We start from the raw sequence: 26,718 nt of genomic DNA on the forward strand, positions 1-26,718 counted from the left end.
GAGAAAAAGAAGAAGAAGAAGAAGAAGAAGAAGAAGAAGAAGAAGAAGAAGAAGAAGAAGAAGAAGAAGAAGAAGAAAAAGAAGGAGAAGGAGAAGGAGAAAAAGGAGGAGGAGGAGGAGGAGGAGAAGGAGGAGGAGGAGGAGGAGGAGGAGGAGGAGGAGGAGGAGGAGGAGAAGAAGAAGAAGAAGAAGAAGAAGAAGAAGAAGAAGAAGAAGAAGAAGAAGAAGAAGAAGAAGAAGAAGAAGAAGAAGCGGCCAAACAGGAGCTCAGCCGCTTGTCTAAGAGCAGCTGGGTCCCCCCAGCAGGCTCAACTGCTGAGGGTCCTGACATCAACTGTCAGCCCCTGGCCTGCTCAGACTGCACACAGTTGTACAACATGGTCTAGTGACCAGAAAAGGGAAGAAACCACCCCATAAACACACATATACACAAAGCCGATTTGATACTGGATATACAAGCACGTCTCCATCACACGGCAAGACCAAGACAGATAACTGGGGTTAGGGGTGAGAAGACACCAGAACCCAGGAATTTAAAAGGCCAGACACCTGTCCATAAAGGGAGGCGAGGGATGAGAAGTGCTACAGAAGGAAGAGTGGGATGAACAGATCTCTGTAGCCAAAACAGAGCAGAGCGGGAGCAAGAGAGAGAAGCTCCCCCATCGTGGGGTTGGCTGCAACCCTCTCCCACTTCTGCGAGGAGCCGGAAAAAGTTATTGCCATCGGTGTGTATCACAGGCAGACGACAGAGGGAAGATGCAGGGGTAGGGGAGTGACCATCGGCATCCCAAAACCAAACCTTGCCGAATGCCGCGTCAACAGCATACCCCCACGCTCTTGCCCCAACGTGCCCCAGAGCCACACTGACTTTGAGGTATTAAATACAGCTAGACACACTAGTCCAAAGATGGAGGGGGTCAACCTGGACTGGCAGAGACATGAGGGGACATTGTGGGTGCCTCAGTTGGCTGAGTGAAGCCCAAGGAAGGCTTTCAGTCCACCTCTTGACCAAACAGTCTTCTAACCTGCTATTCCAGGAGGTTCTGGGTTATGATCAGAGGCCAAGTCCAGATGTTAATTGCCCCCCATGCGACTGCTGCCCTTGCCAGAAGCAGGTGAGGTGGGAAAGGGATGAAGGTTACTGTTCCATAAGGACACCCCAGTGTACCCCATATCTTCCCCCAACCTGTGCTCAAGAGCAACAAGAGGAGCAGAAGTAACCCCGTAACAACTCCTCCACCAGACACCTGCTGCCATGTGGGAGCCTCAGCACATCCATGCAGCACCACCCAGACTCCTGCATTAAAAAGCCCACACGCTCTGCTTTTAGCTCCCGTGGAAGCCGGGCTGGGAAACCCCACTGGAGTGGTGCTGCTGTAGTTCATAGGGGTGACGGGCCATAGCAGAGCTGGGGACCGGCCACCTGACTGTTGTGGCCAAAGGAGGAGGGGGAGCAGACCTGCGGAGCTGACTCTTCTACCATTCTGCTCCATGGGGACTTGGTAAGAATTCTCAGAAGACCCACAGGGGAAGAGGGCACTTCCATGCTGCAGCCTTGGAAGGTCCCACAAGGGCAGGAAGTGCTCTGGCTATTCCCCAATGTATTAGGAGGCAAAAAGGGCCAATAGAGGAGGAAAAAACTCAAAAGTACTATCCCTTACAACTGTCCAGGTCCCTGGGGGCTCTGAGAGCCCAGCACAGCTGGGGCAGAGTCCGCGGGAAGAACAGGTGGACGCTTCCTTTCCTGTGTGGCCCTCCAGCTGGCTTCGTAGGCAGTTGGTCCTGGCCTTACTTCTCTGTGGGTAGCCAACATGCTTGAAATGAAAGCAAAGGCTGGTGGAGGTGAGCGACAAGACCAGATGAAAACCTTAGTTGTCAGGTGCCCCAGCAGCCAGAGCAAATGCTGGTAAGCACTTCCTGGCTGTAGTTCTCTTAAAAAAAAAAAATAGTGGGGTTTGTTTTGTTTTGTTTTTGTTGTTTTTCTTTTTTAACCCAAGAATGTTTCTTGCTCACTTGCTCACCCCGCACCCCACAGCCAGAACCCCCAACAGCATACACATACACACACACTGCCTCTGGCACTAGAGTTCAGATAGGGATCTCAGAAGCGGCACCCCTTTCCCACACCCCCACCCACACCCCTGTTCTCAGCAGCTTCCTTTCTCAGCCTTGCAAATTGTCAGGGGGCTCCATTGCTCAACGAATTTAAAAAAAAAAAAAAAGACAAGAAAAGAAAACGGACTTGGTGATTTTTCAGGTGCAAAACGGAAGCCTCATTTGACAGTTTTCAGAATGACTGTGGCTCACTCTCTTCTTCCATCGCGATGGGAAAAACAGTTCAGGTATGCTGGCTGGCACAACCCGGGCGAGCCTGCAGGGACTCTACTGTTCCTTCTTTTCTTTTGTCGTCTCTTCACAGTTGTCCTCCTGCTCACCCTCCTGGACCAGGAATTCCTCAGGGGGCCACCGGAGCTCCCCACTCTCCACCTCCCCCTCTGTGGGCTCCACCACGATGGAGGGCAGGCGGTCCTTCAGTTTGCAGCAGCGGTCAAAGTCTGACGGGTCTGGGAAGATCTGAAATGTCCAAGAGCAAAGCAGACGTCTGGTCACATATATATATATCTGAAAAGAGAAACTTGGCTCTTTCCTTACACACACACAGACACACACACACACACACACACACACACACACACACACACACACACACAGAGAGAGAGAGAAAGAGAGAGAGAGACAGAGACAGAGACAGAGAGAGACAGAGAGACAGAGAGAGAGAGAGACAGAGAGAGAGAGAACACACTGGCTGTCTTCCAAGGATTGTGTTCTGCCTTCTAGACACTGTGGGTGTAAGAAAGGAACCGAGAGAGTATGTTCTAGGGAAAACTATCCCTCAGCCAGACTTTTCTTCTAATTCTGAAGCTAAAAATTTGTGGATCATACCACTGAGCAAAAGGGTGAGGTGTAAACACCTTGTACTGTTTTACTTCTAGATAAGAGAATGGAAAATCATGTCCTCACCGTATGCCGGGTCCTGCTTTGGAATAAGCACTTTAGGCTTACGATCCACATCATACAACAGACACTAAAAACATGATGTTCCTGCCAGAATAATTATTGGTGCCTCGAAGAAATAAACAAGCCAGGCTCTTCATCATTTTAAAACTGACACAGTCAAATGCAAGATGTCGCTCACATTATGTTAAAAAATCCCAGGCTTGGGCAAACTAGTTGTTGAGGACCTTTTAGCCTGAAATTAACAAAGACTCAAGCTCAGGTGTGCCCACTCCCACGCTCCTGCATCACCTGCTGCCTTTGGATCTTATTGCAACTGCCAAGTCAAAGCCAAATCCAGATCAAGGCAAGGCTATCTGGGGACAGAATCCATGGAACCTTCCTTTTCTTCCACCTGTGAGCAACTCCTGGCTTCCTGCCAGCTGTACACCTGGAGGATTCAAATCTCTTTCCAGAGTCCCATGGAAGAGGCTCCATATATTAATGCCCACTGTCTGTCCAGTGCCGACCAAAACACTGAGCCAGGCTATAAAACTCAGAGCCAAGTCTGGCTTCCCTTTGCACATACTGCCTGCCCTGTGACTACAGCTGACCCAATTCTTTGCCCAGTAGCTAAGCCCTTAATCCTCTGGGATGCTGGTCCCTTGCCATTCATAGCCCTCGGTGACACACCCAAGAAGAGAAAGGAACTTCGGTCTGGGAAATCTGGGGCTCACCAGATCACTGACACTTGGCACCTTTAAGGTCATCTCCTCCCACTTCTGTGTCTGACAGACAGGAAACCCAGGCCCTTGAGAGGACAGGAGACTTCACTGAAGGTCACACAGTCTGTTCACATCAAACTGAAGTGGATGGAAAGAGACGTTTTTTTGGAGAAGTCCTGGGAAGCTCCCTGCTTTGCTGTACTCAGAGGGTAGCAGATTATCCTTCCCCAGCTCTGTGGTACTCCCAGGGTGTCTGATCTCCCTATCCCTGGACTGGGCCACAGGCCACGTGGGGCTTCTGAAAATCACAGACCTCACAAAGCGTTCCAATCCCTACAGACCAGTGATTATTAACCATTTATCCAATAAAGGCCTATTGCTTGGGATTAAGCCTTAAGCCAGCTGCGGGAGCACGCATCGTTAGAGACTTAAACGGGCTCATAAAAAGTATCATAATGGCAGCCAGAAGGAAAACGAACCAGGGAGGGGCTGGCTGAGCCCACACAGGCCAGGTAGGCCTAGGGAAGCCGACCACCATCTCCTGTCATGCCGCCTGCCCACTCCAATGTTTGCCCTTGGACATCATGGTGCACTCACATGAACAAGTGTGAGTGGAGAGTGGGTTAGCCAGGCTTTGGGAGTTGGGGGGGGGGGGGGCTTTGCTCACTTCTGTGCAGCTGGGCCCTTCCTAGGGGCTGAGGACATGCATGGGGAAGCTTCCAAGCATGAGCCCTGGGGTGTGATGCAGGCGCTCTCCAGTGAGTGGAAAGCACACTTCAGTTTACAAAGTTCTACCAGGCTGGGCGGCGGTGGCACATGCCTTTAATCCCAGCACTCAGGAGGCAGAGGCAGGAGGATCTCTGTGAGTTCGAGGCCAGCCTGGGCTACCAAGTGAGTTCAGGAAAGGCGCAAAGCTACACAGGGAAACCCTGTCTTGGAAGAAAAAAAAAAAAAAAAAAAGAACCAAGTTCTACCAGATGTCTATCTCTTCACTGAGACATCACTACCACCTTAGGGACAGCAAGCGTCTGGGACTCTGAAGGTCACAAGGCAGAACCAAGGTTCAAATCTCATCCTCAACTAGGATACACCTGGGTCATGTTATCACTTTCGTTTCCCAGATGGGAAATTGACCAAGGGGATCTGGACTCAGGTCCCCACTGTCCTCTTGGCTGATGTAGGCTCCAGCCCACAGACAAGGATGACTGTCAAATAAACAGCAGATCCAATAAACAGAAGCCCCAAGCCTTCCCAGCCCAGACTCTCATCCTTCCGGACCTGAGATGTAGCTGTGGGAGCTAAAAAGAAGCTTCTGGATCAACCTCCTACCTTTCCCGGGACAGCTTGTGGCACGGCTCGGAGACATAAGAACCCGATTCTAATGATTACTCAGGCCACAGACTAACAGAAAGGATTAGAGGCAGCCCAGGCCAACAACAGAACAGCTGATTCTCCTCCAAGCTAGAAAGGTGATGCTGATAATGGATGAGGCCATTGTTGAGCAGGACCTCCAGCTTCATAATAACTGTGTAAGGTAGGTAGATCCCTAAAGTCAGAAAATGAAGACCACATTCCTAGAAATCAGCTACTCTGGGACTCAGACGTCTACAGGACTTCAAGGACGCATCGGTTTGAGGACACTGGGCTGAGCCACAGCATCTGGATCCTTACTTACTATACCCTGGCATCAGTCCCCTGACCTCCGTCAGGTCCTCTCAAGCTCCCGCCTCAATTTCTCCTCCAGAGAAATGAAGGGGCCTTCCTATCACACTCGATGGGTCCAAGTTGGCGAACACAGAAGCAATGCAATGCTTTAAGGACAGAAGCAAAGTCCAAATCATAATGTCTTCTTTGCAGCGATACTCATGGGTCTTGGAGTTAGTATCCACTCTCCAGGCGTGAAGCAATACTATTAACAATCAATGGCTTTTATAACACAGTTGGGTCTTTTAAATCCTTGGGAGGCAATCTGAGCATCCAACAGCTGATACTGAGGTAGTTGTCAAAGACTTTTGCACTGTGACTTGCTCAAAGCAGGACCCATTAAAAAGGAAAAAGAAATGTTTGGTTTTTTTTGTTTGTTTTTGTTTTTTGTTTTTTTTTTTTTTTTTTTTTGAGACAGGGTTTCTTTGTGTAGCTTTGCGCCTTTCCTGGAACTCACTCTGTAGACCAGGTTGGCCTCGAACTCACAGAGATCCGCCTGCCTCTGCCTCCTGAGTGCTGGGATTAAAGGCGTGCACCACCACCACCCAGCTCAGGAAAAATCCTTTTTTACAGAGCCTGTATTTGTAAAAATCACTATAATAATTACTCTAACCCTTTCATCGGAGATTTTATTATCAGATCACACAAATCTGTACCTCTGAAAACTATAGCTCTCTCCCAAAACAAACAACAACAACTATAAAAACACATCCTGTACCAGAACAGCTTCTGCTGTTTCTTGGGGAAAGACAGAAAGCCTTGCAAAGTGTCTCTGAGTCTTTTGCCAGCACTATCTTATCTCCCACAGCTGCTTAAGAGGCTGACCCTGAGGAGGTCAGCATTTTTCCACTAAGTCATGGTTTTTAATCATCTAGGCAGCAGAAAAATGAGAGGTTGCACCTTCAATTTGATGGGGTGGGGAAGGCAATGGAAAAAAAAAAAGAAGAAGAAAGAACTCTCGTTCGATTTGCAAAGCACATGATAGGTATGGTTGGGGAGGAGGGCAAACAGCAGCATGCTGGGCTGCCCGGCAGAATCCCCGCAGAGAACAACAACAACAACAACAAAAAAAAAACCATGCCCCTGTTCCAGAAACAAACTGTTTCTGGTTAAACCTTCAAGTTTTAGTGCCCTGTCTTCTCTCTGGGCTGAAAACAAAAACAACTGGAAACCCCCTCTACAGTAAAGGCTCTTCGGAAAGACATATGGGAGGTTCCCACCCCCATCCCCAGCAGGGCGAGCCCAGAAGCATCCAGAAGTCCTATCCCTTCCTATTTCTTCCATCACTGTCCTCCACAACCCACTGTCCCATGGGGACACGCAGGATATCGGCATGGCCAGAACTAATGAGCACCAAGTTTCCACCTACACAAAGGGATAGAATCTTGTCAATCACACACTCACCAAGAACATCTTGAGTCCTACATGAGCAGCATGCGGCGTAGTCCTGGTGACAGTGAATTTCACAAAGGACATCTCTACAGAGGTACCCTTTGCCAGATGCTCCCTCATCACAATGGGTCCCCGCATTTTGGGAACTTAAGAAGACTCCATTGAAAGGTAAAGGAAGCTTTACGAGGCGGTCTATGTAATGTAGACGCCAGCATACTGGCGTTTCTGGCTGTGAAGGCTAGTGTACAATGCTCTGCTGTAATGAAAATGTTTTCTGTGCTGTCCAGTCCAGGGGCTACTAGTCATGGGTGGCTAATTGAGCCCCTAAAAGGTGGCCAAATTTTACATGTGACTTAAATAAACACAAATTTCATAAAAATTCAAACAGCTACCACACTCAAACTACATAATTATGAGGACAATGAAAACAGGATTTTAAGGGGGACTGGACCTACTGGATTGGCTGACCAATACTAGTGGCCTAGAGCTGAGAGCTGTGGGCCTGCGGCCAGGTTTCGAGAGCCCATGAACTCATCAGTAGCTTTTTGCTTGGGCTAGAGAGTTGTTGGTGAGCCAGCTCCCATTTCACGAACAGAGAGGAACTGAAAGACAAACCTCGGCCTCCAAAGGCCCCAAATTTGGAGGCCTAGCTATCAGCTGTCTGCCCTTAAGCCAGGTGACCTAAACCTAGCTGCCTCTGGGGTGGGGATAAGAAAGAGTTGCCTGGCACCTACTATGGAAAATGTGAGCAAGTCTAGTCTTTGTGGTCCTCCCCTGTCTGTGCACTGCAGGGCCATCATCTCGACAAACAAGATGATCTGGCCACAAAGAGGGTGGAGGGCTCCCCACAAGGAGCTGGGAGATGCTAATGGGGAAAGCAGACACCAGCAAGTGGGGTAGATGAAAGGTGCTTAGCTGGACACCAAGGGCTAATTACCAGCTCTGCAAGCTGAGACATTGGCGGCCCTGGATACCCTGCTCCTCTTTGCTGGGGAGGAACAGAGGGCAGAAGAAGCTGAGGTGGGAAGGAGGGAGGAAGGCCTGGGAGAAATCGTCAGGTTAATTCCCCAAGGTACTGCGCACAAAACCACACAGTAACCCTTTACCCTCTCTAGTTTCAGGCAGTAACAAAGAACCAACCCCAAGCCAACTATGGAAAAGAATGGCTATTCTTACAGGTGGGTCAGGGGTTCGAAAAGTCTGGCTTTTACCTGGTCCCTGACTCTTAACATCTTTGTGACTTTGTTTGGGTCACTTAAATTTCTCTGAGCCCCTTGAAATGAGGAGTTTGTACTCTGCAGGGTTACTGGGGATGGTGCAGGGTCCTGACGCACAGCCAGTTTAGTCCTCTCTCGCCCTTCCATAAATTTGGATTTCTACTAATGCTGGTCTTACAGGGCTTGGGAGAGAGTCAAACCCAGGTATGTGTGAACATGCTCTGGAAACTCTTAAATTGCTAATGCTAGCCCTTAGCAACTAGAGCAAGGGTCCCCAAGGAGCATTTAGAGCAAGGGCCTGGAAAGCCAACAACTACACTCTGTAGCTAGGGACAAGAAGCAAATGAACTACACTCTGGTTTGTACTCACGACTTCTGTGCCAGGTTCTTTTGAGAAAGACCTGTGATGTCACTGCTGCCATTCCCCTATGATATGGGTTAGACCAGCTGGAATGGAAACCATTCTCTTGGCCAAACCCTGTTCTCTCCATGGAAGCTCTGGGAAGTCTCTAACTCTCTTCCCTGGGCCTATTCCAGGGGTCTTCACCGAGAGAAGTCACATACTTCCTGAACTCTAGATTCTCAAAGCCTGGAATTCTTAGTGTTCCTGGAGAGCGACAATGGATTTGCCTCATGTGTTTATTCCTCCTTAGCTGGTCTGTAATGGTGAGCAGATCTCGCCTAGCATCCTGCTCTATGGAGGGTGGAATAAATGAGCAGCAGCTAATTCAGATGAGCAATACGCACTGCTCTTTGGTCCTTACGTTATATATCATGGAAAGAACTACAGTCTTTGACATCTGACCTCCCCCTATCTTATCATGTTGTTAGCACTATTAGCATCTTAAGGTCTTTTCAATGTAGCAAGTGGCTGGGAAAAACACAAGGATTCTCAGGGGCAGAGGGTTATAGAGGGGCTTCAAGGAGGCCAAAGTGTTATCCAGTATTGTACGGTCCATCTCCAATCTCAACTTTTCTCTGAGCAAGGACATTTAGCTCACACCGCCCTGGTGCTTCTAATCTTTCAGGGCACTTGAACAGACACTCGGCCTCTGCAACAGCTCTGAACCTCCTTCCTTTGGATCAAAGATGCCTAAGCGCCTAAGCTTTCAAACTGGAAGGAAAAGGAAATCCTTGGGATAAACACCATCTTTCATAAACATCTCTCTCACACACCCATCCTGCAAGTCAGAGGTTCCAAATTCCAATTAATTAGTACTAATGGCTCCTGATAGTGCTGGACCCGGAAACAGATAAAGCATCTGGAATAGCAGAGAAATGTCCACAAAGTTCTCTGGGGCATAGATGACGTCAAATATCTATATCTTATCAAATCCGTGAATCATCATTACCCCTTGAAAGAAGATGGCCTCCTGCCCAGTCTTCCCAATTCCTCTCCCCATCTTCCACCATCAGCATGACACACATGTGCGATGCCTCCATCTCCTCTCACAGAAAGTCCAGACTGGCCCAGCTGCCATTTCATCCATCCTTTCTTCCCTCTTCATTTTAGAGACAAACGTCTTCAGTCTTCAGCCCTGGCATCCTGGTCTGGACGATGCTTCCTAAACCCTACTTGACAGCTTCCAAACTCACCCCTCAGTGGAAACACTCTTTCAGCTCTCCCAGGACAACTTTGCCATCCTTCCCCAAGGCCTTTGCTAGGTTTCACTCACTACCACCTGTACCACACATTACCACATCAACTTGCCTTGCTCCAAAAGTAAATCATCTGCTAATGGCCCGCCTTTAAAGGTACCATAAAAAGGGTGTCCCCCAACAAAAAGCTGCCTGATAGCAATACTTATCTCACTGGCTGATAGCCCTACTGCTCTCCTCAGCCACGCTCTGTTTGAGAGAAGCCACTTTCAAGATCCTTTCGGGGAGGAAGCACAGATGGGATGAAAATATTTTCAATCATACTCAGGTTCCATTTGCTTTTTACACAGTGTTGACAGTTACACTAATGATATAAAAAGCCACAGTTACTGAAACCACTGGCACCTTCACAAGTACAGCCAGAAAAATGTGCTTGCCATTACTTACACCTCACACGTTTAAAACAAAGACAAACAACATCAATAACAACCCTCCCTGAACTCCATATTCATCAAATACCGACTCTAGATCATGTTTTCATATTTGGGGTAGTAAAATGCAAAGTTAAAGTAAAGCATTTCTGCTACTTACTAAGGTACCTGGGTTATCCCTAATAAAAACACTTACATGGTTGAGTTGCCAGCTAAACTAGCCACTTTTCCGATGGACCACCTTCATACTTGAAAAACGACAGAGAAAAACAAACTAAGGTTATTCCAACATGGACGATTTCTCAAAAATGAGGAAGTGATCTGTAGTTTCAAGATAAATGGCTGATGGTATTTATCACCAATAATAATAAAAAAAAAAATAGGGCTCTCAAGTGCAAATTAGTATTTTGGAAAATTTGTATCGGCGGCCATGATACAAATGCTTGATAACTTCCTAATATTTGCTAGCTTCTGATGAGGCCACAGGCGATATTAACTAATAGGCTTTTTTAAAAAATACATTGCACAATGAAATGTGTCACCATTTGGAAGATATGAATAACTTATTTCCAAATGATCAGTGCAATGCACTACACAACTGGACACAGAGAAAAGAATCAAGTACAAGCCAGACATTTCATGTCTGAGCACAAAAGGTTATGTCATGAGGTTTCATCAAAAACCGCATAACATTAAATAAACTACCACTTGGGAGCTGGAGAGATGGTTAAGAGCACTGACTGCTCTTCCAAAGGACCCTGATTCCATTCCCAGCACCCACATGGCAGCTCACAACAGTCTATAACTCCATTTCCAGGGGACCCAACACCCATGGCAAAACACCAATGCACATAAAATAAAAACCGATAAATTGGGGAAGGAAAAAGAAAGAAGAAACTACCACTGGTTGTTGAGTACGTAATCCTAGCCCTCGGGACTTAGAGGCAAAAAGGATTTGAAGTTCAAGGTCATCTTCTGCTACGTAACAAGTTGGAGGCCAGCCTCGGTCACGTGAGGTCTTGTATCAAAACAAGGTCAGGGGAGAAAGGGAGGGAGAGAGGAGGAGGGACGGGGAGGGGCGGGGAGGGATGGGGGGGAGAGAAGAGAAGGAAAGGGGAAGGGAAAGAAATGGAAAGAAAAGAAAAAAAGACTACCACATTTATGTTTTGATGGTGCACTAAAAACAGTCTGGAAAAGCTGTGAAAATATTCCTCCCATTCCTAACTGCATAATCTGTATAAGCCAGATTTTATTCATTTACTTCAACCAACACATATTGTAACAAATTTACTCATGGGAAGCACACATGAGAATCTCACCATTAGACCAGACATAAGAAAGATTTAAAGATGTAAAAAAAAAAAAAAATGCTTTTTTTTCTCACTAAGATTTTCTGTTTTGGAAAATATAGTTATTTTATGAAAAACTATTATTTATATCAACATAGAATTGCTTCATTGTTATTCTAAATAAACTAATAAGCAAAAATTGAAAAAATCTGTTCTAATTCTTGAAGCAATAAATATAAAGACATAACACACATAAACAAAGGCTCATAAGTTGTTTTATTTTATTTATTTATTTTTTTAAGTATAAACTGAAACCCAAAGTTTAGAAGCATTGGCCCAGAGAGGAAAAGCATCTTCAGAAAGATGGCCAGGGAAATCAAGGCTGAAGACAACATCTACGTTAACGCTGGAATACAGTTGAGTAGAACATCACAAGTGCCTTCGAATATGTCAAAGGCTAACATGGGGACCAGAGAACAAAGGTTTCCGATCCTCTGTGAAGACCTAGTACCAGGAGGATTTCATGTCATCATTCATTGGTCCAACAAAATTACAAGATTAAGTCTTACTAGGATGAGGACTGGAGGCCCACAGTGGTGACGTGAGCCGCCTGAGATGGCACAGACAACACAAGACTGGCAGTAGATGATAGTCATCCAGATGTCCTTAACCTCTGGTGGTGCCCAAAGGACCCCTGGGTAACCCAACACCACGTGACTTCAGAGGAGGACTCATGCCAAGATGCCGAGTCCAATCTCCAATTTGCCTCCCACTCAGATGCCGCAGCACCACCGATCTTCTCCTGGAGGTAAGAGGGTGTCTGGGTATGTATGTCTTTTTGTTGACATAATCTCTAGAGAGATTTAAAACAACTGCACCTCCTTTTGCATGCCCAAACACTCCTGCTCTATCATAGACGTTAACACCTTAAACCAGGACGAATATACTGCTCTTTGTATATAACTATACTCAGTGTTAGGCTCAGCACAGCAGTGCATGCTTCTATACGAAGCACTCAGGAAGTTGAGGCAGGGAGGATTATCCAGAGTTCAAGGCCAGCCCGAGCTGCACACTGAGTTACAGGCCAGTCTGGGCTGCAGAGTGAAACCCTGCCAGAAACAGAAACAACAAAAAGCCCCAATACTTGGACAAATACAAACAAGCTGAAAACAAAACGAAGCTCCACTCAGTGTATTCTGAGAACTATAGTAATTTGATATCAACAACCACTTTCTACTAAAACACTTACAAGGAAGCTCCTTAGTCAACCTTATAGTATTCCTTTCTCTATCTGAAACTGGATTCCTACTCCATTTTTAAATGGGATTTATTCTTGTTTTGTTTTGTTTTTTAATTTAGACAGTGTTTCATGTATGTAGCCCAGGCTAGTCTGGGACTCACTGAGTATCCCAGGCTTGCCTCAAACTCATAATCTTTCTGCCACATCCTTCTGAGAGCTAAGATCACAGACACGCACCAGCACACCTGACTGGATATTCTTCTTAATATCTTTTTATATTTTCAAGGTTTTAGCCATTGGTTTTTGCATACTCCCCTTCAACAGAAAGATCTATTATGTATATAAATTGACATTTTAAAATGTCCGGTAACCTGAAGGTTTTATAAATTCAAATTTTCTATATTGGCTCAATGTGGCTCTTAGTACCTAACTAATCAATATATGTATCATAAGTAATTACTAAATACAGAAGTTAATTTTTATTGGATACATTTCTCACTATGAAGGAAGGAGACTACCTGCACATATTGGGTTTTTGACTTTTTTTTCCCAAACACAGTTTTTCTGTGTACTAGCTCTAGCTGTCCTGGATCTCACTCTGTAGACCAGGCTGGCCTCAAACTCACAGAGATCCACCTGCCTCTGCCTCCCGAGTGCTGGGATTAAAGGCATGTGCTACCACGCCTAGGGAACATTCTGCTTTTGAATGGTCCATTTCTGAGGCCCCTAAAGTTTCTACCAACATATCTCTCTTGTAAAGAAAGCCGGGCGGTGGTGGCGCACACCTGTAATCCCAGCACTCGGGAGGCAAAGGCAGGTGGATCTCTGTGAGTTCAAGGCCAGCCTGGTCTACAGAGCTAGTTCAGGACAGGCTCCAAAGCTACTGAGAAACCCTGTCTCAAACCCCCCCCCCAAAAAAAAAGAGAGAGAGAGATCACAGGAAGGTGGAGGAAGGGAGCTAGTGGGGCATTCCTTCAGAATGGTAATTTGTGCAAAGCCACAGAAGGAAGCTAAAGGTGAGGGCATAGATTTCCTTAGAACCTTCTCTGTTTTCACGTGCCCTGGAGAGTTCCTGTGACCCTCTGGGGCAGCTGCCTTTCTGTCTTAACACTATGTAAGATGTGCAGCAGTGGCTACAGAGGGCATCATTGAGAAGTGATTTGGCAAACCTCTCTGATACTGAAGAGCTGGGGAAAACAGTCAGGAAGCACCTGGATGCAGCGAATCATACTTTGTTATTTAACAAAGGAGTCATAACTGAGTACTAACTGTCACACTGTTTCTACCAAAGACAGTACTCAACATTTGAAGAAAAAAATTCCTTCGTGGCCAGTTCCAGCGATGGGTCCCAAAGAACCATGTTGCAACATGCCCCACTCCTGGGAAAGGTGTCCACCAGCCTCACAGCACCACCTCATTTTTCCGTTATATCCGTATAGGCGTCATGCTCCTTTTCTACTCCCTTGTTTAGAAGACACTTGCTTTAAAACCAAACTTCATCACCACAGAAATAGACAACTAGGCCGTGTGTGCCATAGGCAGTGTCATGGAAAGCACTGGCATTTTCATAAACCAACAGGAGTATGGACCCTACTTGAACACTGGCCTCCATTGCTTAGATGCACCAGAAGCCTTGCAAACTTGCTGGATAGATGTAAGGCACTCATTAAACTTAGATTTATTTTTTAAGTATCCAGTCTATCCTTACATCCAGAGAAGCAAAGTTTCTTAACCAGGAACTTCCCATGAGGCAAAAACCCAGGGACACCAAAATGGTTCCTAACACTAAGGATGCCTCTGGCCAAATCAATCGTACTGGTGTTTTCAAAGTTACCTGGTGCTTTAGTATCATTAATAGAGTGTGGTAGTTTGAATGTAACTGGTCCCCATAAGATATATACATATATACATAGGGAATGGCACTATTGGAAAGTGTGGCCTTGTTGGAGAAAGTATGGCCTTGTTGGAGGAAATGTGTCACTGTGGAGGTGGGCTGTGAGGTCTCATACATGCTCAAGCCATGCCCAGAGAGAAAGTCCAGTTCCTGTTGCCTTCTGATCAAGATGTAAGCCAGCACCATGTCTGCCTGTGTGCCGCCATGCTTCCTGCCATGATGATCATGGACTGAACCTCTGATCTGTAAGTGGCCACCTCAATTAAATGTTTTCCTTTATAAGAGTTGCATGGTTATGGAGTCTCTTCACAGCAATAGAAATCCTAGCTAAGACATAGAATAGAGTAAGAGACAAGTAGAACAATGGCTAGCCTGTAAACATTTGGAATCTAGAGAGTATATCTTGTGTTAGCTTTGGGTCAAAAATATGATCACTAGTTATTTTTTCAATGCTGGCTAAAGGTTGCCTAAGCACTATTAATTATCATCATGCATATAATAAATAATTAAGCTACAAGAAGATGTACCACATCAGAACATACTAAAATAATGAAATGTCTTCTGACCCCATCTGCAGGTTCCACCATTATCCCATCTCTATAGATGCTACCATTTGCTTGAACTTGCGATGCAGACAGATTATAACTTGATAAACTTATTGGTTTTTTGTTGTTGTTGGTTTTTTTTTTTGGGGGGGGGGTTCGAGACAGGGTTTCCCTGCGTAGCTTTGCACCTTTTCTGGAGCTCACTTGGTAGCCCAGGCTGTCCTGGAACTCACAGAGATCCACCTGGCTCTGCCTCCCGAGTGCTGGGATTATAGGCGTGCACCACCACCGCCCGGCCCATATTCTGTTTTTTAAGGTACTATATAATCAAGAGGCTTAATGTTGTTGGCTCTCTTTGGATCAGTAGTTCTATTTCCAGGAACTTATTCCAAAGAAACAATTTAGGTTTGTACAGAGATTTGCAGAAAATGATGTTCAGGGCAGGATTTGTCATAAGAACAAAAGATGCCACAACCTAGACATCCAGCAATGAGAAGTGCTACATATAGAATGAAATACTGTTTTACAAAGAAAACCAGTGACAAGAACAGAGTCACAGTATTAGACAAAATGGAAAAGGATTTGCTACGCATTGAAAAATGTGCACAGACAACCATTGAAAGTAAACATGCCAAAATATTTCAGTGGTAGAGATGTGACTAGGCCATGCCTCTTTGGTCTAGTCTGCTTTGCTACATTCTATGAAGAATAAATATTATCTTTATAATGATTAGACATACACATCCATCCACACTTTTACCCTTTGACTCAGAAATCCTACTTATAAAACTATTCTAAAGAATAATATATTCACTAAGATTTATATTAAAATTTTAATGTAAACTATCACAGTATAAGTGAAAAGAAAATATGACCTAAGATTTTCAACAAGACAAACGTGAAACAAATTATCATCCAACCTCATGCTATATAACATTAGCTTTTCCAGGGTATAGTGGTGGCTACCTACTAGGGAGGTTGAGGCAGGAGGACTGTTGAGAGTTCAAGGCCAGCCTGGGCTACATAGTGAGTACAAGGCCAATGTAGGCAAATTAGCAAGAACCTATCTCAAAATCAAAAGCAAGAAAGAGTGTTGGGAAACTATTTTTCAGCATGCACAATTCCCAGGACCATAAAACAAAGAGAGAGCTCGATTATTCTGAAGATACATTGTAGTGACACCATGATGCTGGTGACCGGTGCTGTTTAGAACCGAATACCAGAGCAAAGTATCAATTCTGACTGCATAAAGCGTACTGGGAAAGAGGGTGAAAGATGCAGGAGTGTTAAAATTATGAGTTCTGCCAGGTCAATGTGTGAAAACTAGGAAAGAAAATTGAAAAAGAGAATGAACGTTTCTGAGTAGTCACCCAATTTTGAAAAGCATAAAAATGATAATATGCATACTTTATCAATGAGAACAGGAAATGACCCACAGAGAGGGGAGGAAGAACCTTCCTGTAACTACAACACTCTAACCGGAAAAATAGAGCTCACTGCTGCACTAACATTCCGCTATCTCAGCTGCAGGGTAGAGTGGGAGCATGGGGGACTTAGAAGCGCTTAGACCTGCGCCATCCGCAGGGATGGTCATGGACAAGTATTTTATGGTCTCCAAAGTAAAGGCAGAAGATGAACTCAGGTCCTGGGGAACCAAACATCTCTACAGTGACATTTGGGATGCTCTCCTGGCTTAATCCAGGCTACTTCACATGAAGGATCTAAAACCCTTTTCCCCTTGTGCTCCAAGAAAATCCCTGGCCAAGAAGCAAGCAGTCAACACAGTTTTAGCTGTTGGCGGCCTCTACTATAAGACCTAACCACCACCACCCTAAAAAAACAAACAAACAAAAAAAAAAACAACAATAAATAAATAAACAAAAACAACCAAACCCAAACCCAAACCAAACCAAAACAACAACAAAACGCTGCCCCAGTACAAGTAGGAGGAGGTGGAAGCCATCCCCACCCATCCCCTGAGGTTCACAGTGTTACCTCCATAACACTTTGGAGATACTCTGGGCAGAGACAAGCAATGTTTCTGAGGCGGCTTTGTGCAGTCAACAGGCCAGCAGCAGGCCAAGGATAAACTGCAGGACACAGGATTTGACTGGTTGACACAGATCCATGCTGGGCGGGAAGGGCGGGCAGGCAGAGGAGAGGCAGCCAGAGGAGAGACAGGCACAGGCTGCTGTGCCTAACCACGCTGGAAAGGAAGGAAGCCCCAGCGAGCTGCAGCCCTGTGTGAATGAAGTACTGTCTTCATATCCTCTAAGGATTATTTCAGACTCGGGCCTGAAAGATCATCTCAGGACATTCGCCAGACACCCAGGAATAGCTCTTGGCTTCAGTCACAAGATTCACCACCCAAATGCATCCCTTTTCCTCACGGTACAGTACAGTCCTCCTTTTCTCTCCAGCATATGAGACTGGACTGACTGGGAGAAAATGCTGATCTTGTTAAAACATTTCACCGTGGGATTGCCAAGGTACAGAGATAGTCTCAGCCCAGGAAAGGGAAAGAGGAAGAGCCCAATCCATCATTCAGTACGCATTAAGCATCTATTTGTAGGACACTGTGAACAAAGAGCAGTCTAAGACGTAGGCCCTGGCTCTGCAGCATGATGAACACATGGCCACTGGAAGAGGGAGGGTCAGACCCAACACAGGCCTTTTTGAGAGAAGCTGTATGAATCCAGTGTGCAGCCGGCTGACTGGCTGGCTGGCTGGCTGGCTGTGAAAAAAAAGAAAGCCTGCTCTCTCTATGGCCAGGCACAAATACACTGTTGTGCCCATGGGGGTAGGGGAGAAGAAGAAGTCTCCCATGGGAACAATTCCAGCCATCTGCAGGCCCTAATCCAGGGACTTTCCACAACAGTGAACATGACCTTTGTGTCCAGGCCTCTAACATGGAAAGGAAGGTGCTGGGCTCTCCTACAGAGAGGACTGGCAATGCCAAGGTGTCTGTTGGCACAGAAAGAGCCAGTGCCACTCAGAGGAGACAACTCATGCTTCTCAGTCCAATGGATGGACTGTTGCACATCTCCTCACTGTGAGCGAAGGGGAAGGAGAGGGCCAGGAAAAAAGAGAACTTGCCTCGATCCCAGCAATGTGCTGTGTCTATGGCTGACCATCTCCTGCCATGGGCTTTGGGGATTTTAGCTTTATGTCTCTCTGGGGACAACCGAGGCTTTTTAAAGTCTGATGTTTGTGAACGATGATTTCCTGGTGACTATGAAACCTGCAGGATATGACTATCTCACATACACTCATTGTTCCTTTAGCCCTCTCTCCAAGGCTGAGCTATAATTAAGGCTCCAGGCCTGCAAGAAGCAGACACTAAGGGGTGACAAGAAAGGCCAGCCCACCCCTGTCCCTCTCTTTACCCTAGGAGATGAAGGGGGAGATGCAGGAGGCTCTTAGCTCTCTAGATCAGAAGGAAGGCATGGAGTAAGGGGGGGGGGGGGGAGAGGGGGAGGGAGGAGGGACAGGAACAGTGGGGTCCTTCTGGTTTCCAGCATGGCCTTCTGGGAAGAAGAGCCAAAGCTCCTGCCTGAGAGATGATGTCAAAGGCAGGCATGCATGGCCCAAAGTAACAGCAGGTGGATTACCAATGGCAACCAAGGAAGAGCCTCAGGAGGGGCTGTGGTGGTAGCCCAGTTGGCCGAGGGTTCATCTAGAATGTACGAGACTCTGGGTCTGCTCTCCAGCACCACAGAAGCAGACATGGTCACACAATTCATAGGAGGATCTTAAGTTCAAGGTCACTCTCAGCTCCACAGAGAGTTCTAGGCCAGCCTGAGCTAGAGACCTTGTCTATAAGTAAATAATATGAAAACGAAAGGAGTCTAGGGAAAGATAAAGGTATCGAACCCTGGACCAAAAGCTACAGAAGGGACAGGTTTAAATGTGAAGGAATCCTAAACTATGTATAGACTTAAGCATGGTGATAAAGGCATAGGGCAGTTTGTATATGCTGCACCAGGAGAAGTTAGGGGCAAGGCTAAAATGCCAGCGCTCCTTGAGGTTCATCACTATAAGGACTCATAAGGAAATTGTCTGGATCCTTCCCCATATGGAGCCCTGGTCAATTTGAGAGGAGACCCTCAGAGAAAGATACATCCTTATACATCACACTCTTACAGTAGTGGGTGCATAGAAAGAGCAGGCTCTACCAGGCATCCAGTGATGAGTCGGCACTGGATGGTACACGTTCCTGTCCCATAGGCTGGTGACCAACTGGGAAACCCATAGATGCAGCATGGGGATGGAGCTACAGCCCTTGGGGACATAAATATCCTCACAGAGACCCTCCTACATGGCTCTGAGAGCTTGCCGCCGCCCACAGCTCCAGCTAAATTTACTAGGCTTTCTAGTAACCGTTTACTCACCCACCCCATGGGGTGTGATAATTCCTGCCAAATAAATGTGCCACGTGGGTTTCACTTATTTCAATGACTCTCCAGATGGATAGGAAGACAAAACAAGGCATTGGCTCCAGGTTTTTATACACGCTCACAAAATGGCATGAACTAGAGGCCGAGGTAGATGTAGCTCAGTTGGTACAGCGCTTGCCTGGCATGCATGAGGACCTGGGTTTGATCCCTTGCACTGCATAAACTGGACACTGTATCGTCTCTGCCTCTAATCCCAGCACTTAAGAGCTGGAAGCAAGAGAATTAGGGGTTCAAAGTCACCTTTGGCTAGTCTGGGGATACATGAGACCCTGTCTCAAAAATAAAATAAAGTATTATTGGTATGAATTTTAAACAATAATAGAGGATAAAAAGGACATGCATTCAGGGTCTGGATAGGTATGGGCTTGACCCATACCTTCAGCAGGACCTTCAGAGGCCACCATAGAGGTAAATGTGGCTAGTTTCCAGATCAGGAGACCCTTCCCCTTAACACCTACTCTATAAGCCTAGAGGTTCCTAAGTGGGAAAGGATGATGGATAGCTAAAGGAGACACAGCTGGTGGGCACCCCTGCCATCAAAGACCTGGCCATGCGAAGGTCATGCAGGGTCCACATCCTGAAAACCCAGCAGAGCATCAACAGAAAGTTTAAAATTCAACCCCAAACACAGGCACTGGAAGAATGACCACACACAATACAGAGATCACAGGAAGACTTAATTCAGAGTAGGTCTGGAAGGGAGGGGAATAAATGACTTGAAAGTCCAATGGGTCACTTATATGATGACCTTGTCTCAAGGTCAAATTACAAGCCTGGGAGTCTATTTCATGTGCCAAGTCAGGATTGATGTCTCCAGCCCTTACTCAGTTCCTTGGAAAAGCAGGTCTCAGTAAAAGCCACATACTATTATTATCCTCCGGAGGAAAGCCAAGAACAGAGCACTGAGTTCCCACCCTTAGCTCCAAGCAGAGCCCAAGCATGCAGGGTGACAAGCTTCAGCCAAGAGCCAGGCCCAGCCAATTCCCAGGGCATTGGTGGGAAAGCTTTTAATTTGATGGCACCAGTTTTGTGGGGGCCCAGAGAGTACCCATCATTTGCCAGTTGCCAGTCCAGCTCACAGCGGAGCCCCACCCTTGGCACAAACAGGCTGCCAAGAGGTATCTGAAAATTACAGTAAAATTACATGTGCGAGATGGGGTTGCCCCCTCAAGGCTCTCGTGTTCTTTCAAAGCCCAGCCCTTGCTGGTTCCCTGTTTCATGACATCTTAGATTCTGTAAGAGCACAATACCAGTGTCCACACATAGTTTGGCCAGGCTGCATATTTTCCAGAAGTGCATGTACGTGCTGGTTCCCATAAGCCCCGGGCCCTGGATGCTGTAACCAATACAAACTAAAGGTAGAAAATGCCTCGTAAACTCTGCTTGGCTAAACACTGTAACTTTCCCTTTTTTCTTCACCAGACAACCTAGAGCCTTTTTTGAAATCATCTATGACAAGAGTGCTTTAAAGTTCCAGGTAAGATATTTGGACATTGGGCAGAGGTAGATATTTGCAGGGGACAGAGGAAGATTTTCTGGGGACTGTGGGAACTGAACCCTCAATCCAGAGGCAAAAGAAAGGTCTTTGTGGGTCTTTTTCTCAGGAGGTGTCCAGACACAAGAAGAACCCAGAAATGCTTTTGTTTGTCTCCAGCCACCGAAGCCCCAATTCAGTCTTCTACCCAGCATGGCAGTCCCCTCCTCCATGTCACCTATGGTAAGGCTCCTATCTATTAGAATGTCCTCAGGAAGGTGTAGGGCTAAGAAGATGATGTGTTGGAAGGAAGATCTCTCTCTCTCTCTCTCTCTCTCTCTCTCTCTCTCTCTCACACACACACACACACACACACACACACACACACACACACACACACACTGACAACTCCGGCTGGAAAGGTTCTGTGGTGGAAATCTACAACCCAGAACTGAAATATGCCCTTACCTGTAACCAAGACATTTAGTCTGACTCAGAGCCTTGGAAACTGGTATCCGAAACTACCCTGGCAGGTGGGCTGGGGAACTTCTGTACTTCCCGCCTGGCCACGGGGCCCTTAGTCCTTCTCCCAGAAAAGAAGGTTAGACTAGCCTTGAAAGACCATTTTTCCCTTAGGCCCCTCACCCCCTGGGAGGTTGGTACAGCACTTATTTGCAGCCAGCGAGCGAGGCCTGGTATGTTGACATAAAACAAAGGCTCCTGTACCTCCAGAGCATGTCTGGTATCTGAAGACACGTTTCCAACCTTTGCTTTTATCGTGGCTTCTCTTAGATTACTCCTCCTCTCCAGCTTCTCTATTTGTTTCATTCTTTACAAAAAGAAGGGTTCCTGAAACAGCTCTAAGGAGTGAGCAGCTGAGGTAAGTCTAGACTCTAGCAGAACTAGCCTTGGGTGAGGACACAGGTGATGTCAGAAGATCCATCAGGAGTAGAGATTCGAGTCCTCAAATGGGGCTGGGCTAGGGTCTCAGGGGGAAAAGGTGGCTGGGCGTTCCTTCGGGAGCTATATCGCAAAGGATAGACAAAGTAGTGGGGACAGAGTGTTTGACACTCTGTGCTCCATTCATCTTGCCTGGGCTGGCCACTGCACACTGTACACAATGCCTCAAAATATTCCCTTCTGGATACTTCTCTCCTCCGGAACCGGCAATCTAGGGACTCTCTGGTGATCTAAAACCAGTTGTTCCTCCCAGAGGGAACCAAAATGCTCTCTTGCTGGCTGGGATGATATCCCCCCACTTTCCTGTAATGTTGAGTTTTCCCCACACTTAAGGAGCACTGTCCAGGAGTGAGAAAGGAGGCCTCCCCCGACCCTCTCTTTTTCTGTCCTGTGTATTTATCTCCACTAGACAGGATGATCCCTACACTACATTCTAGTATCAGCATCCCTAAGAAAGCGTCCTCTTCGGCTCTGTGTAGTTTAAACCTGAACTTTGAATCAACCAGTGAACTATCACTCCAAGAAGATAGGAAGCCATTCTCCTATCAGACCACCACGCTTCCTGTCAGCTTCATTTTACTACATTTTTACCCATACATCTTACTACTACATTTTTATTTCCCAGGCCTGGCTGGGAAGTGTGTTCTGCTGTTACTGAGAGAATCAGGATGGCTAGTTAGTGATTTCAGTTAATGTCTCCTGAACCCCTGGGTGGCCCAGGCACTACAAATGCCTTAAACTCACCTTCTCACCATGTTGACTCTTCAACATAGTCCTATAAGTTTCAGACCATTGCTGCCTCATTTTACAAATGGAGAAACTGAGGCTCACTAGCAGTCAAGGACTTTCTCAAGGTGACATGGCTCTTACAGGTGATATTGGGATCCCCAAACCAAGCCTACTTCCAGTCCCAGAGAAAAGCACAAGGTCCCAAGAAGTTTGAACGCACCTGATAGGAAAGGCCATCCTTCCGGGGGCTGAGGCCGATCTCTTCCATGGATGGGGTGTTCATCATGACCTCAGTCATCTCAGCCGATCTCAGATAGTCAGGGCTGTGAATAAATTCAGACCAGACGTCAACACATGCACACGCAGGCACATCCCTCCTCTTAGCGACTTTGTGGCCCTGAGATCGGGGGATTGGCCTAAAGATAGGATGAGAGATACTGAAACAGCTCACAGCAAAACAAGCCTGCCTGAGGAAGCAACCTTCAAACCCACAGTGCTGTGGCTTGCTCATCCCCAGAGACAGACAAAGGCCCCACTCTCTGCAACTTCTCCTTCTACCTCCAAACCCTACACAAAGCAAGCTTGGGTTTTCTATTAAACAAACTAGAAACGCCACACACACACACACACACACACACACACACACACACACACACACACACACCATAGGTAGTGTCTACATGAAGCTAATGCTGCTAGGTCTCCCCCCCCCCCATTTTTCCACTAAGAATAAGAGTAATCTTGCCCATGAATTTCCAATGGGAACTGCACAGTAGACTTACATAATAACAATAACAGGCCAGCCTCGGGGACTAATCATGATGCCTTCTTAACTGTCTCTGTCTGTCTGCTGCCTCTTTGGGCGAAATGTCCCACCCCAAGGGGTCAGCTTTTCTGCAAGCCTCACATCTGCCATCCTACCCGCTTCTGTAGCCCTAGCAGCAGCTGCTACTAGCTCCCAGTATGAAAAACATCCCCTGGATTAAAAGCCTTCAGGACACACAGATTCTGATTGCAAGGAAATTTCCAGAGGGGCCAAGTTGGCCCACCAATGGCTGACATGTGAAAGGACTCTGTACTCTCTAAGCAGGGTACAAACAGCCCATTATCCTTGCACAGACCATGGGTATACACAGAGTTCAGTATGCATAGTGCCAAATACACATACCAAATCCAGGTACCCACGACACAACGCCCAGTTTTTCACTATCAGGTCTGTGCATGTGGTTTGAAAAAAGGAAAAAAACAAAAAACAAAAAACAAGTCAGGGGCAGGCTTTAGAGAGACGACATCTATGAAAACAGGAAGACAAGAACCTTTTTTTTTTTTTTTTTTTTTTAAATATACCAGATAGGGTAGAAATGGTTTTTGGCCCTGGCAATATGGCAATAGAAGCAATCAGTTCTGGGAGCCCTCACCACTTAGAGAGCTGTGTGATCTTTAACAGACTACAGAGCCTCTCTGAGCTGCAGGATCCCTGTTTACTTCAAAGATGCTAACAATGCATAGTTATGTCTGGAGGGGGAAACGCTGCAGCCATCGCACAAAGTGCTAATGAACAAAATAATCATAAACCTTAATGGATGAGGGAGAGAGGGCTAATATCCCTGAGGGCTCCTAACATCTACCTTATTTAATTTTGAGCAATGGGGGGCAGGAGGGGGCACAAAGCCTCCACCACCCTTCAAAGCCTCCACCCATAAGATAGCTGACTCGTCTGCACATGAGAGGGTATACAAGCTCCCAGTGTAGGGGAATTTTACTTTCTTTTGAAACTCGGGGGCCTCTCTAATCAAAGCTACGCTAGCAGGGAGCAGAGACACTAAGAGAGGGTGACAGGCTTGGGGGTAAGTTTAGGTTTAGAAGATAGACTTTCACAATTTTCTCCCGGGTCTGGAAAAGCTGCCTCCAAACCCCAAAGAAGGGAGTCAGTAGAGCATCCACAGGGCTGTGACCAGGTTCCTAGCAGCGTTCTGTTCTTTCTGGGAACTGTGGCGCGGGCCCAGAAAGTTAAAACGAGAAACATGAACTTTCTGAGTTCCTGGGCTAAGCAGAACAGCGCCATGGCTAGGGCCCGCTTTCCCTGGGCTCAGAGCTTGCCTTGGACCTGGCACCGGCTCTCCAAGGCCAGCACCTGCAAGCGCGCTCCAGGACCACTGGAGCTCATCTTCCAGTAGCGCCCCTCCTCTACCCCACAGCAGGAAGGAAGAAGCAGCTGGCTCGCACGTCCCAGCAGGTAGGGGCCTCTCCCGGTGTCCTTCCCGGCTCTGATCTCCACAACCCAATCCCTCCCGGCTGGAGGCAAACCTCTGCAGCCCCCCACCGAGCTGTGACCCGTGTCTTCCGCGCTGGGAGAGCCCCCTCCTCCCCAACCCCGGTCCTCCATAAAGGCGTGCTGGATTTTAGGGGTCACAGAGAGCAGGGGTTGAAAAGGTGCACCGTGCACCCTGCTTGTGTGTGCGGAGAGCGTGTCTTCCTCCCCCCCCCCTCCCCCCCCCCCCCAAGCTCTGCAACCCGGGCGGCTGCACCAGCTCAGCCCGGCTGCAGCCGTCCTCGACGCCGAGACTTGCGTGCAAACAAAAAGGAAAAGGGGAGGGGCCGGGCGAGCCGGAGCCCCCTGCACCAGGCAGGAGGACTCATCTCCTGCCGCCCTCTGCGGACAGGGTTTCCTTAGGGGGCTTCAGGCGCGACCCCGGGTTCTCCCCCACCCAGTCGCCACCACATCCACACCCTCTGGCCGCCACTTAAGTGAAGGTTCCGAGTTCACTTCCTTTGTCTGGATGCTCTCAGCACCGCCTTCCCCAACCCCCAGCTTTGCAACCTTGACGTCGACTCCTGCAGGGGCTGAGGCAGCGGGTTAGCCAGCACTGGGTGTCCGTGCCACTCTCTGGCCTCGCACCCGGAGCCGGCACTAGCCGGCTGCCGGACCCCGGCAGCCACCTGGGTTCAACGGGCATCCGCCACGGGCGCAGGATACTCACCAGTGAATGGGGAAATATACAGACATGAAGTCCTAGGGGAGGCTGACCCACGCCCTTGTGATTTAAAAAAAAAAAAGAAAGAAAGAAATGGTCTCTGCGTCCCGAATGAGGATGACAGGGGCGCAGAGGAGAGCAGCGGGCAGCCGAGAGCGGGTACTGGGCGATCGCCGGTCCGCCTTCCCGAGACAGCCCCGCTGCCAGCGGCGTCGGCAGTGCAGACCAAGCTCCCCGCTCTCCACCGAGCTCCGGGTCCCACAAAGAGCCCGGGAAGGCGCATTTATAGGAGCGGGGGCGGGGCCTGTCCGAGAGTGGCTCCGCCTCCCCTCGCCCACTCTTAGAATAACGTCACCAAAATCATGAATGGCTTCTGCGCTCGCCGCTCCCGCGGGCGGGCGGCGGCGGGTCTGCACTCCGCCTGAGCCGGTTCGCCGCAGCTACGAGCCCGGCCCCCTCCCCACGGCTCACACGCGCGCGTCCCCGAGCTGGAGTTCAATGTCAAGCCGGCTTCCTGTCCGCAAATCCGCAGCGTCCGCAGCCCCCTCCCCGCGCACACCCCGGGACTCCAAAGGCTGCGCGGATGGGTGGGCGTGAGGAAGAAGGCGTTGGGGCCCACTCGGGACGTGTCAGCTCGCCGGGGGAGGGCGCCATTCCTCCACCCGAGCGCCTGGCGCCGCGTTCTCTGCGACTCTCACATCTCAGGACCCTCTTCACTGGTCATCCATGCAAACTAGGCCTCTCTTGGGCATCCTCGCCTGCGGCCCCTCGGGGCGAGATCAGGAAAAAGAAAAAGATAGGAAAGAAGGTTGCAGAGACGCGGAGCTGGGGGCGTGTTGGCTTTCGAAAAGTCTGCAGTCCTGGGGTCTGTTTGTGGGAGAAAGGATGTGATGTTTTACTAGGGTTTTTCCACTGCGCGGGAGCGCTTTTGCGTACGTGTACACACACACACACACACACACACACACACACACACACACACACACACGAATCGCACACGCCATTTGGGTTGGGAGTTAGAGGGTGAGGGTGGGCAGCGTGCAAGTACACCCTGCTGGCCTTAGCTCCCAGAGACGTTCTAACAGCAAACACA

The 26,718-nt window shown here is 47.8% G+C and overlaps 1 protein-coding gene across 1 annotated transcript; it reads right to left on the minus strand.

Annotated features, from left to right (window-relative positions):
- Positions 1 to 202: 202 nt before the first annotated feature.
- Lbh (LBH regulator of WNT signaling pathway) lies at positions 203 to 26,321 on the minus strand. The gene is made up of 3 exons (XM_036170812.1): positions 25,632 to 26,321; positions 22,871 to 22,973; positions 203 to 2,574 (listed from the first exon to the last, which is right to left on the minus strand). The coding sequence occupies exons 1-3, from the start codon at positions 25,655 to 25,657 to the stop codon at positions 2,383 to 2,385; spliced, it is 321 nt and encodes a 106-aa protein (XP_036026705.1). The 5' UTR covers positions 25,658 to 26,321; the 3' UTR covers positions 203 to 2,382.
- Positions 26,322 to 26,718: the final 397 nt, after the last annotated feature.

The sequence above is a fragment of the Onychomys torridus genome, chromosome 21 (genome assembly GCF_903995425.1).
Source record: "Onychomys torridus chromosome 21, mOncTor1.1, whole genome shotgun sequence".
Lineage (NCBI taxonomy): Eukaryota > Metazoa > Chordata > Mammalia > Rodentia > Cricetidae > Onychomys > Onychomys torridus.

Bases quoted from the DNA above. Each gene is read 5' to 3' on its own strand.
- Lbh (XM_036170812.1), bottom strand. From the start codon at position 25,657: ATGTCTGTATATTTCCCCATTCACTG. The intron at 22,974-25,631 runs GTGAGTATCCTG...ATTTATTCACAG, and splicing joins GTATATTTCCCCATTCACTG to CCCTGACTATCTGAGATCGG. The intron at 2,575-22,870 runs GTGCGTTCAAAC...TGGACATTTCAG, and splicing joins AGGATGGCCTTTCCTATCAG to ATCTTCCCAGACCCGTCAGA.